This window comes from Saccostrea cucullata, unplaced genomic scaffold, assembly GCF_032062105.1.
Source record: "Saccostrea cucullata isolate Sc308-1 unplaced genomic scaffold, CSIRO_AGI_Scuc_v1 ctg6409, whole genome shotgun sequence".
Classification (NCBI taxonomy): Eukaryota; Metazoa; Mollusca; class Bivalvia; order Ostreida; family Ostreidae; genus Saccostrea; species Saccostrea cuccullata.
Window position 1 is genome coordinate 20,143 of NW_026928453.1, and position 13,347 is coordinate 33,489.

At 33.8% G+C, this 13,347-nt stretch overlaps 1 protein-coding gene across 1 annotated transcript; it reads right to left on the reverse strand.

Moving 5' to 3' along the window:
• Positions 1 to 365: 365 nt before the first annotated feature.
• On the reverse strand, positions 366 to 12,357 carry LOC134277636 (peroxidase-like protein 3). Its single transcript, XM_062759967.1, has 10 exons — positions 12,220 to 12,357; positions 9,220 to 9,318; positions 6,924 to 7,013; positions 6,384 to 6,597; positions 6,019 to 6,130; positions 5,579 to 5,739; positions 5,219 to 5,431; positions 3,674 to 3,840; positions 648 to 750; positions 366 to 444 (listed from the first exon to the last, which is right to left on the reverse strand). Exons 1-10 carry the CDS (start codon positions 12,269 to 12,271, stop codon positions 384 to 386), a joined length of 1,272 nt encoding a protein of 423 aa, XP_062615951.1. The 5' UTR covers positions 12,272 to 12,357; the 3' UTR covers positions 366 to 383.
• Between the last annotated feature and the right edge of the window lie 990 nt (positions 12,358 to 13,347).

Genomic DNA, 13,347 nt, shown 5'->3' on the forward strand with positions numbered 1-13,347 from the left:
CAGTAGCATTGTGACGTCATCAGGATTTCAGATTATTCTTGCACTATTATCTTTCTCCAAAAAAATTCAAACCTCAAAAATTATATTATACATCAGTATAATAAAACGCTTATCCACTGGTTGTGAGTGGGATAGCTCTTTCATCAAACCCTTGAAAGGGACTATTCCTCCCGGGCAAGCCCTCGGGGAATAGTTCCCTGTCGCGGGTTTGATAAAAGAGCTATCCCACTCACAACCAGTGGATAAGTGTATACTATTGCCATGGACAATTGTTGGCGAATAATTTCTCCAAGTGTCATCGGTATTTTATTCGAGTCGGATGAAATTTTCATCTCAATAATAAATGGAAAAAAACACACCAAATGTCTGGCCATGTATGATTTTTATTTCTTCCATGATTCTAAATTCAATTTTGGAATTTTTTCACACGCAATGAGTGGATTTCTGAAAAAAAAGGAAATGACTTAATTAATGCAATAGTGCATATATATTGTATTACTTTAAATAAGAATACATTGTATTAATATAATTAATAAAGGTCATAAGAAATATAAAACCAAATCAATGTGCTGATTTGTTCCTTAAGTAGTTTTCTCTTTCCCGTTTAATTAAACTATACTTTCGATGTTAATATTATGATTACTTACCCCTTATGTGGTACTTCAAAGGCGTCCTTCTGAACTTTGTCGATGTCGAGAGTATTACAAATTACAGAAGCCAATGTTACGCTGCGAATGGCCTGTAGCTGTTCTACATGTATTAAGGATGGGTATATTATCTTTTAATAAAAATTCTGTTGAAATTATACTCAGAAATATTGCTGAAGATTAAATGAAAAATACACTTAGTCACAAAATATTAGTTACAAGTTTTAAATGACAAATACATCTATTTCAGAAAGCTCAAATTTTCATCTAGTATAAATATAAATTCCTGCTGAAATAACGTCAGTAAAGCGAACTCACAAAAATGATTGGCAAGCTTTGATCCTCTTTACTTATTACCCATTAAATTTTTTAGTATCGATCCGGTCATTTTCGTAATTAATTATAATTTGGTTTTCTGGAGGTATTTCCGCACATTTTATTTCATACTATGCCCGAATAAAACAGCAATTTCTTTTAATTTTCATTCCGACAAAAACATCATATAACGTTGTTACGTGGAGTAATCTCCCTCTCTTATCTTACCCTTGTGTTCATACTTGTCTTTACCTGGAGTAATCTCCCTCTCTTATCTTACTCTTGTGTTCATACTTGTCTTTACCTGGAGTAATCTCCCTCTCTTATCTTACTCTTGTGTTCATACTTGTCTTTACCTGGAGTAATCTCCCTTTCTTATCTTACTCTTGTGTTCATACTTGTCTTTACCTGGAGTAATCTCCCTCTCTTATCTTACTCTTGTGTTCATACTTGTCTTTACCTGGAGTAATCTCCCTCTCTTATCTTAATCTTGTGTTCATACTTGTCTTTACCTGGAGTAATCTCCCTCTCTTATCTTACTCTTGTGTTCATACTTGTCTTTACCTGGAGTAATCTCCCTCTCTTATCTTACTCTTGTGTTCATACTTGTCTTTACCTGGAGTAATCTCCCTTTCTAATCTTACTCTTGTGTTCATACTTGTCTTTACCTGGAGTAATCTCCCTCTCTTATCTTACTCTTGTGTTCATACTTGTCTTTACCTGGAGTAATCTCCCTCTCTTATCTTACTCTTGTGTTCATACTTGTCTTTACCTGGAGTAATCTCCCTCTCTTATCTTACTCTTGTGTTCATACTTGTCTTTACCTGGAGTAATATCCCTCTCTTATCTTACTCTTGTGTTCATACTTGTCTTTACCTGGAGTAATCTCCCTCTCTTATCTTACTCTTGTGTTCATACTTGTCTTTACCTGGAGTAATATCCCTCTCTTATCTTACTCTTGTGTTCATACTTGTCTTTACCTGGAGTAATATCCCTCTCTTATCTTACTCTTGTGTTCATACTTGTCTTTACCTGGAGTAATCTCCCTCTCTTATCTTACTCTTGTGTTCATACTTGTCTTTACCTGGAGTAATATCCCTCTCTTATCTTACTCTTGTGTTCATACTTGTCTTTACCTGGAGTAATATCCCTCTCTTATCTTACTCTTGTGTTCATACTTGTCTTTACCTGGAGTAATCTCCCTCTCTTATCTTACTCTTGTGTTCATACTTGTCTTTACCTGGAGTAATCTCCCTCTCTTATCTTACTCTTGTGTTCATACTTGTCTTTACCTGGAGTAATCTCCCTTTCTAATCTTACTCTTGTGTTCATACTTGTCTTTACCTGGAGTAATCTCCCTCTCTTATCTCACTCTTGTGTTCATACTTTTCTTTACCTGGAGTAATCTCCCTTTCTTATCTTACTCTTGTGTTCGTACTTGTCTTTACCTGGAGTAATCTCCCTCTCTTATCTTACTCTTGTGTTCATACTTGTCTTTACCTGGAGTAATCTCCCTCTCTTATCTTACTCTTGTGTTCATACTTGTCTTTACCTGGAGTAATCTCCCTTTCTTATCTTACTCTTGTGTTCATACTTGTCTTTACCTGGAGTAATGTCCCCCTCTTTTACTCTTGTGTTCATACTTGTCTTTACCTGGAGTAATCTCCCTCTCTTATCTTACTCTTGTGTGTTCATACTTGTCTTTACCTGGAGTAATCTCCCTCTCTTATCTTACTCTTGTGTTCATACTTGTCTTTACCTGGAGTAATCTCCCTCTCTTATCTTACTCTTGTGTTCATACTTGTCTTTACCTGGAGTAATCTCCCTCTCTTATCTTACTCTTGTGTGTTCATACTTGTCTTTACCTGGAGTAATCTCCCTTTCTTATCATACTCTTGTGTTCCTACTTGTCTTTACCTGAAGTAATCTCCCTTTCTTATCTTACTCTTGTGTTCGTACTTGTCTTTACCTGGAGTAATCTCCCTTTCTTATCTTACTCTTGTGTTCATACTTGTCTTTACCTGGTGTAATCTCCCTTTCTTATCTTACTCTTGTGTTCATACTTGTCTTTACCTGGAGTAATGTCCCCCTCTTTTACTCTTGTGTTCATACTTGTCTTTACCTGGAGTAATCTCCCTTTCTTATCTTACTCTTGTGTTCATACTTGTCTTTACCTGGAGTAATCTCCCTTTCTTATCTTACTCTTGTGTTCATACTTGTCTTTACCTGAAGTAATCTCCATTTCTTATCTTACTCTTGTGTTCTTACTTGTAATCTCCCTTTCTTATCTTACTCTTGAGTGGGGTAATATCCCTCTCTTATCTTACTCTTGTGTTCATACTTGTCTGTACCTAGAGTAATCTCCCTTCATTATCTTATTCCTGTGTTCATACTTGTCTTTACCTGGAGTAATCTCCCTTTCTTATCTTATTCTTGTGTTTGTACTTTGTCATTTCCTGGAGTAATCTCACTTTCTTATCTTACTCTTGTGTTCATACTTGTCTTTACCTGGAGTAATGTCCCCCTCTTTCACTCTTGTGTTCATACTTGTCTTTACCTGGAGTAATCTCCCTTTCTTATCTTATTCTTGTGTTCATACTTGTCTTTACTTGGAGTGAACCCCCCTTTCTTATCTTACTCGTGAGTTCATACTTGTTGTTACCTGAAGTAATGTCCCTCTCTTTCACTCTTGTGTTCATACTTGTCTTTACCTGGAGTGAATCCCCCTACTCCCGGATTTTCGAACCAGTACCTGTCACCAAACTTCAGATCGTGAAACTGTTTTCCAAGTAAGCAGTTAAATAACGGTCCTAAAACGCTGCCCTCCTCTGGCAGTTCTGAAATTCCTCCAGCAAATACATCAATGTCAGATACTAATCTAGAAAAAATAAAACATACAGGATAATTTGACTTTGTCAAACCTGATAAAGTAACCTTGCAATTGTGCTTGCAAGAAAATTAAATGATTTTGATATAGTTACCATTAAATTTAAATGACAAGTGCATCGCAAAGCGTAGCATCCCCTCGCATAGATCATATCCATAAATCAAGGCATGCATTCAACATCGATCTCGATGCAACATGAGGACACTTCCGTTTCGCACAAAGGACAAACTTACCCATTCACACACACAAAGGACAAACTTACCCATTCACACACACGAAGGACAAACTTTACCCATTCACACACAAAGTGCATTACCATATCACCTTCCAATCTGTTGCGAGGGAATACTACATTTTGCGTTATTCCCATCCGCAAAATGATATAAAGAAAAATATCATAATAAAAATTTGTTTAAATGATATTCGATGTATAAACATTTTGCGCTGACTACAATACAAAATGCATGAACAAAAAATGCTATAATCTAAAACATGTTGTTACATAATGCGTGTTGTTTAAATTCTGCATTCATTTTGACACAGAATGTTAAAAATCTCAGCGTATTAATTTTTATAACATCATTTCATCATTCATCGTTATAAAAATGCATGGAAATTAATGTTGACAATTTTGGTCTTGTCATGGGTCAGATAAAACGAATTATGCCCTATAACCAAGTCAATAAATGTACTCATATAATGTTCACTGCGCTTTACGATACGCATTTGTTTGTTTTTGTTTTCTTAACAAGAACGGATGCATAAACTATGTGAAAAGTACTCATGTAATATAGCTTACTTAAGATTAATATTATATAATTATTGCTATTTTTGATTATTTTTTGATAAATCAGTTATTGCTGTTTTTGAGGTCAATACGATGATTTAGCCACCTTCAAAGTACAATATTCACTTCGCCCTTCCGGCTCAGTGAATATTATACTCCTCAGGTGTCTAAATCATGGTATTGACCTCAAAAACAGCAATAACTGTTTTATTATATGATCAAATGATAGCAAACTCTACAAGACTGTTGCTTTCAATTAATTGAAAGACTTAACGAGAAATTTCAACAAGAACACATTATCACAGGAAATATGGAACAGAAATAATTCCTTATATTGATCTGCAATAATCCTTATATTGACCTGGAAGGTCACGTGCAGGTCACTATAACGTAGTATTTTTCTAACATTGTTGAATCTCATCCAATCAGAGAGAAGAAAATTATTCAAGCATATAATAAAATTGTTTAATCTTATAAACGCACCACTCAGTCGTACACACTGGAGAGTTTTTCTCTTGTTTGGACATCATGATCCACCAGTGGCCCACTTATATTGTTTAATCTAATAAAAGCACCACTTACTCGTACACATTGGAGAGTTTTTCTCTGGTTTGGACGTCATGGTCCACCAGTTGCCCAAATGACTTAGGTACAATCAAACCACAATGTTTTCTCCAGGCCGTGTAAGGCGGCAGTCCGTGGTCACGCCCCCTTTGTAAATTTAAGGCAGGCAGATCAAAACTCTCGCCTTTAAAATCAACAAACAGTGTATTTCGAACAGCTGATTCAATTTGCCTGAAAGATTGGGGAAAAAACACATTAAAAGATTTTCAATCAGAAGAAAAGAATGTTAATAAAATGCTTTAATCATTTATCTTCATTTTTATATTATAGTAGCATAAAAACAAAGCAAGATTGGGTAATATGATTTAGTAATACAACCTGTCTACGAGTCTGGAGTTATTCTGTAGGACAAACCGGACCAGGTCTGGGAGATATACACCATTCTGGGTCACCACAAGATGAGGGTCCATCAGGGTGTCCTCCAGCTTAAAGGAGCGACTGGTCATGTCCTTGAACAGATACCCTAACTGTGGGGGAATCTGGTAAAAAATGTGAACTGCTACTATTATTTAAGGTAGATCCGGACATACCTTTGCATGCTTATATTTTCATACAACAGATGCTATGGAGGATTAAGCATCTCCTGCCAACCTGTCACATCCGCTGAGTGATACTTGTCATGATCGAGTTCACATAAAAATCCGTAGAAAATTTAGAGTGTAAATTAAGGCCTAACAATTTTAGCAAAAATAAATTCATTCAGCAATTTTGTTAAGTTATGATTCCTGTTTGATGAAAATAAAGAAATATCATCAAACCTGTGAATGTCCGAATCTGAAAGCAGCCGCTGCAAACACATTTTTGACAGAGGGGTCAGTTTCCTGATCGTACCGAGCCTCATAACCAGAGGTCCTTAAATAAAGGCTGCGTCTAAAATGTACATAAAAATTAGAACTGTAAATCTTTGCTTTGAAGCATAAATTAATTACTAATATCCAAGAGTTGTATAGTTATATGGAATGGACTGAGGGTTTCAATTAAATGAATTTAAAGGAGTTCTATCGTTCTTGAATTCTTGACATTTTCAATGCATTTTACTTATTTATCGATTAATCGTACAGATTACAATACACGTAAACCAAGAATCCAACTCTTCTTCATTATACATGTGTATAATAACTACCTTGCCATGGTCCTTGGTGACAATATTTTGGGTAAGTACTCTCCATAAGTGATGTGCTGCATTATGGCGCCTATAACTTTTCTGGTTTCTTGAAATATTTTGTAGGAAGACCATGACGTAGTTTTTGCCAGATGCTGGGCGATTTTGTTGTGTTGTCTCACCCATATGACGTGCATTCCTCCAAGGGACGGATTCTCACTCACCCTCTCATCCCCTGAAATAAATCTTACTATCTTACTATATGGATTAATATCTGACGTTAAGAATAAACTTTGATTTTGACGTAATAAACTGTATTTGGGGAATTCTGAGGAATTACATTATCAAAGCATGGAACCAGGGCAAACTTGTAAATTCAGTTTTAAAATTTTACATGATTATAAAACGTCATTCGTCTCATACTCTCAACTTTGCAAAAAATTTGTTGTCCCCTGCTAGTTCACTGTCTAACATATACATGTAGTAACAACTATAAAATTTTATGGAATCCAATCATACTGACAATTTAAAATTTTCAAACTTAGAAAAACCTTTCCTGACCTGCCCTGGGACAGTGGTCTCTGTCGTTGCTAAGGATCTTGCAAACACCCCCAGGAGGTAATAAATTGTACTTTGTAGTATTCAAACAGCCTAAAGAAAAAATAAAATTACGCTGAGAGTTATCAAAGGACCGATATCAGACAGACAAAATAATGCAGTACTACACCAACTTAACTTAGTAAAAATTGTGAAAAACAAACGATTTTTAAAATATAATTCAAAGTAGATTTGAGGAGGGGAAACTATTTTTTATGATCTTAGGTCACGGCGGGGAGTCTACGTCATCGTATGGGATCAGAACACACAACAATGAAGGACAAATGCTCCGCTTCGATGTAAGAAGTAGATACATGTACCTGGTATTTTTCCACTTATAAAGAATGAATATTAATTCAGTCTCCTGCCTAAAGAATGCAGAAGAACGTCAAGTACAATAAATTTTGTACGTTTGCTCGTGATAGTATCTTATTGTTCCAAACACTTCGACACAGTTTGTAAACAAAGGAAAAAATCCCAGGATGTGGGGCACACATTTTGAATATTCGACCAGTTGTTCGCTGGTCCAATTGTACTAGACACTTTTTTTTTCTGCTTTTATATCAGAATTAATATTTAAAAAATATCTTGATTTGTTTGACAGTTTATTAATATGCTCGAATTATCAAAGAAAAAAGTAAAAATCATATTTTGCATTTAGATATGATGCAGGCCACACCAACACAACACAAAAACGGATATTGGGCACACAATAAGTTGCTTTTTTCTCATTGCATACATATTTTGCATCGTCTCGAGCCGCGGTTCGGAGTCCTGCCAGAATTGGAGAATCGTACATTTTGGCAGTGGTTTGCGACGATGACACATCCTGATGTTTCCATTAGAGCGACTGATGTTTATATAACACTTACCTGCACAACCCATTCTTGCAATACTCTTTCAAATACATAGTTTCCAATTAGTTTACTTGTATCCTTGCAAAAATTCATCCCCCTCCTTTGAAAAAGTTCATGGATCCTCATATTCGTATTTATTAGACGTTTGACACAAGTTTGTCAGTAGTTGCAAAATTTATTGTACTTGACGTTCTTCTGCATTTTGTAGGCAGGAGACTGAATTAATATTCATTCTTTATAAGTTCAAAAATATCTACTTCTTACATCGAAGCGGAGCATTTGTCCTCCATTGTTGTGTGTTCTGATCCCATACGATGACGTAGACTCCCCGCCGTGTAGGTTAATGCTTGTCAAGATAATTTAATTTTGGTTGTAACGCGTCATTTTATTGGATAAAAAATTAATCTAAATTGTATAACCTGGATTGCCTACGTCATAATGACTTACGTCAAAAACGGATCAATACGACTGACGTTACCGTTTAAAATATGAACAATTTGAAGACGTTTTAAGGGAGAAGTTGTTTTGTTTTCTATACTTAATAATTGAAAATTAAGTTATAAGGAATGAATTAAATAGCAACCCAGGTTAAACTGGTATAACCGCGTTTGGAGCAGTTTACACTTTTTTTTTTATAAACCCCTTCTCGGTTTATAAAGCGTAAACTGCCCCAACCCAGGTTATACAGTATAACTTGGATTGCTATTTAAGGGGGGCCGACTGGGGTTTCCATTGCGCAATATTTAGTAAAACGAAGCGTATGTTCTGTTTTAAAGCAACTTTCTTCACTTAAATTATTAAAACTGAACAAAATTAAGAAATTACGGGTTGTACAATTTTATTACAATTTTAAATTACTGATTTTTAAACGATTTTTTAAGTGATAGGTGTTATAAAGTAAAAAGTAATAAATATATTCTCTTGAAATTTGAAACGTACAAATTTGACAATGTCTCTATCATATTTATTATTTTTTGTATAAATTATTTGTATACGTCACATTTTGTAGTACTCTATAAAAACAAGGAAATTCGTTATTTTTTGGCATTTTGAGATGGCCCCTCTGGAAACAAGGCGGTAGAATTTTGTCGTTCTTATATATAATGTACAATATAGAATTACTCATCATATATTATAGTGTGAGCAGAAAGTCTATTGTAGTATTTGTATAATTTGCTTCAAAGAGCGAAAAATTGGCACTTTCCCATATAATCCTATAGTAAATATAGCAGTATTTTGAGATGGTCCCTTAAAAATAGATTTTCCCCAAACTTAACATGTACATTGAATTCAATGTAAGTTAGATGGTATAAAAATAAAAGTTTCTCTATTGTAGTTTTCCCACAATAAAACCCCAGCTGGCCCCCTTAATTTATTTGGGAAATAAATTGCTTAATACAAACCGTTGGGAGCGTTCAGTAAAGCATGCGATGATAGACTGTTGCCGTAAACGTTTCCAGCATCGATATATGACGTCAGACGATTGACCTGCTCCCGATGACCTTGAAAATGATTAAACTTGATAGGAATAAACGACGAAATGATATTATGGTGTCTATGAATGTACTTTTTTGTAATGATCAAATAGATGATCATATAAACTGTATATTTAAATGTAAATTCAGAAATGAAGGTTTAATTACTTCTTAAACATACTGAGATACTATAACATACGCTATCTGTAAGTAGCAAAAAATCTTGGAAACGACATCTCTCCGATTTTGATGAAATCTGCACCACAGGTACACCTTGGTAAAACACCAGCAAATATGTTCTTAGAAGTTTCACACCCGGTTGCCATGGAAACGGATTCATCGAAATTGGCCGTTTTTGGCCTTTTTTTGCCAAACAAAAAAGAAAATTAAGGAAATGTAAATGCATTTTTGTCTTTTATGTAATAAAATAAAATATAAATCATTGTATTATAAGAAAACATCAACTATTAGGGTATACATGGCATATAATCGGTTATTCCAGAATTAAAAACACTCTTAGAAAAAGGTCCTGCAAAATGATAATTATAGTTTCTGAAAATGTGAAAAATGTGAAATTCGGTATTTTTTGAGAATTTTAAGGTTAAATAAAAAAAAAATTGTCTGCGGATATTTTTCAAATCTAATGCATGTCTTTATACTTCAGTATAAGTAGTGTCATCTTGTAAAAAAAAATGAGTTGGGTCTCAATGCTATTTTTAGTAACTTATATCTATAGACTTATTTCAGAAAAAAAAATTTGAAAAATCAAATTTGGGCAAAGTTTAACATGCCCTTTGCTAAGTAATTAGGAATATACCGTTAAAAATAGAAGTGAAAGTCACGGGTCTTTCGGATGTGTCCTCAAAAGCGTAGGTTCTGTGTCATGGTAGACGTTGGCACGATAAAGAACCCTCACTGCTCAATGGCCCTGAGTGCCGAGTATAGATCCAAATTTGAAGCCCTTCACCGGCATACTGTGACGTCTCTTTATGAGTGAAAAATTCTCGAATGGGACGTTAACCAATCAATCAATCATATGCGTCTAATTTCAAACATGTGTACTATTTATAGAAATGAGAGTCTATCCTCAATAATGTGTGGGTTATTGTATTATTCCCTGCTCTTATTGATGAAACATTGGAGAGACCGGTACGTTTATTATTTATGGTTTAATGGAGCTTCCAAATGATAGAAAATAGTCATTTTTCAACATTTTATGAGACATGTCTATTTTTAGGCGTTTGAATCTATAAATAGAAAACGGAACCCCCTTCAAAAATATGCATAGTAGTTATTGGTGTCCAGTTTCTTTCATTAGCATATTGACTTTTACAATATATTGTCTAATTACCTAGCAAGGGCATCTTAAACTCTGCCCAAATTTGATTTTTTGGATTTTTTAAAAAAAATCAGTCTATTTATAGATAAAAGTTACTAAAAATAGCATTGAGACTCCACTCCACTTCAATTTTTTTCATTTTGCAGACCTTTTTCTAAGAGTAGGGTTAATGCTGGAATAACCGATTATTTATAATATATTTTTTGGGGTCAAAAACAGGCCCAATTCAATGGCAAACGAATGCACGTGTGGAACTTCTAACACCATCATTTGTGCTGGATTTGTACCAAGGTGACCTGTGGTGCAATTTTTATCAAAAGCGGAGAGATGTCGTTTCCAAGCCCTATAGTAAAATTGTGGTGCTTACAGAGAATGCATGATAATATCTACTCAAAATCCCGTATAGTATGTATTGTACTTTTGATATTTAAAAGACATACAAGAAAAATTTACACAAAAAAATTGCGAACAGTTACATGGCTTGGTAACAGATTTGAAGTTAATACTTTAAAAATATGGTAATGTAATAATGAAAACTTTAAACTCTGTAATCAAGAAAATTCAGAGTAAAACGTTTGAAAGCAAAACCTACTTATCAGCATCACCCAGTCTCTGCTCAGTGACGTGCGAAGACTAAACAAGTTGAACACACCCGGTAAAACGTTAAAGTTAACAGTAACAGAGTTTGTGCCGTATTTACATAGGCAGATGTTTGTTGAAGAATGATTTGTCATTGAATTCTAAGAATATTTAAAAAAAAAATTCAACTCATTTAACTGAAGTTTTGAAAAGAATAAAAAAATTAACATAAAAATAATAAAGATAAAATAATTGAAAAAAAAATGATTAAAAAAATAAACTAAGAAAAAAAACAAACAAAACAACAACAACAACAACAACAACAACAACAACAACAAAAAATGTAATACAACTGTGCCCGGGACCTTTTAAGTAAGAATATGAACATTTTTTAACACACAATAGTTATGAAAAGATATGAAAATAATCTTCTATTTTTGTTTCGATTACCACTAATATACATGTATATTGATAACAATAACAAGTTGCATTTAATCAATCCCACTAACAACCTCCCGATTTTTGTACTGTATGACGACGGATGTGCAAATGCTGTTCTCTGATTTGCCAGACTGGTTTCTTTTTAACTTTTATTTTGTTAAAAAAAAGTTCCGAGTTACTGGTTTCATGTTCATGGAAAATCTCAAAACCTCGTCATCTTATCAACAATCACTAAGTTTAACTCTCTATATCCTTATTATTTTTTTTTTTACACATATTGCAATCAAAGAGAGGTAAAAAAAAAATCGTGAAGAACAGGAATCGGTCATGACAACAATTGCTCTCGTTAAATTATAGATATATAATTGTCATTTTGTGAAACCCTAATTAGGAAAGTGAATTAAAAAATTATTGACAAAATCTTTTTATGATGATTAGATTGTTTTGCGGTTAATTAGTTTTTTTTTCATTCAGGTATAATATAGATAAAGTGCAATCATAAATTAAGGTTATTATTACTTGAAAATCAATGTTTATTGCCGAGACTTTTTATGACGCTTTAATTTTACCTGGTGCACAGCCATCAAAAGACTCTGCTGGCATTGACCTTGAGAAGGACATACAACGTTGACGCCCCCTGAAATGTGGGTCGTTGGCTGGTATTGAAATTTGAAGACAATCGATACTAAAATGGAATACAGAATTCTAATTATTACATTTTATTGAGCAGCTAGGATTTGCATCAGTAATAAAATTTCTTCCGGAAGTGCAAGTATAATTAAATGTCATGAACTAAAGGTGAATTTTAATTTTTTTTTATTTCCCAGGCATCAAAAACGTTTTGATCAAAATTACATATTCACTCTCCAACATGTATATATTTATATACATGTGTAATTATTTGCAAAAGATCAATATATACAGACAAATAAAGCATTCAAAGACACTATTTTTAATATACATGTATATGCATATCAATAAAATACCGGGTATTGATTTAAATAAATAGTGCCTTTTATTTTTAAAAACTTAATAAGGAATGTATACCACACTTTGTTCAATGAAATCAAATGCCAATATACAGAATCATGTGTCTTAGTGTAGTCTACGTGTATGCCAAGCCATAATGAAATCAGACCAAAACTGCAGGAGGAGTAGCGTTTTGAAAGTATTTCAAGGAGATTTCTATTTTGACATATAGCAACAACGTTCACTGAAATCAAAAACTGTTATATTTATAATTATGTATTTTAGTATAGACTACTTGTATGTGCTAAATTATACTAAAATCAGATCAAAACTGTAGGAGACGTAGTTTTTTGCAAGTACTTCACAGAAATTTCTATTTATAGTAACTATGGAAACACTGTTCATCGAAATCAAATACCGATTAAGAGAATTATGCAGCTTAGTGTAGCCCACTTATGTAGTAAGTTATATTGAATTTAGATGAAAACTGTACGAGGAGTAGCGTTTTGAAACTATATCAGAGAAATTGAAATTTTTGCTTACCATGGCAACACGGTTCATCGAAATAAAAATCGACAAAAGATTTATGTTTGTTATTGTTGTTTACTCATGTTATTTGAAAACATTCTTACAGTCGGACAGATAGACAGACGAAAGGATGACAGGAAAATTAAGATTCATAAGCTCTTTTTGTCTCTGAGCAGTAGAGATAAACAAGAGGGCCATGG

Coding starts and splice junctions, on each gene's coding strand:
- LOC134277636 (XM_062759967.1), bottom strand. CDS start 12,271: ATGTCCTTCTCAAGGTCAATGCCAGCAGAGTCTTTTGATGGCTGTGCA. Junction 9,319..12,219: donor TTTTGATGGCTGTGCACCAG/GTAAAATTAAAG, acceptor ATCATTTTCAAG/GTCATCGGGAGCAGGTCAAT. Junction 5,432..5,578: donor AACTCCAGACTCGTAGACAG/GTTGTATTACTA, acceptor CCAATCTTTCAG/GCAAATTGAATCAGCTGTTC.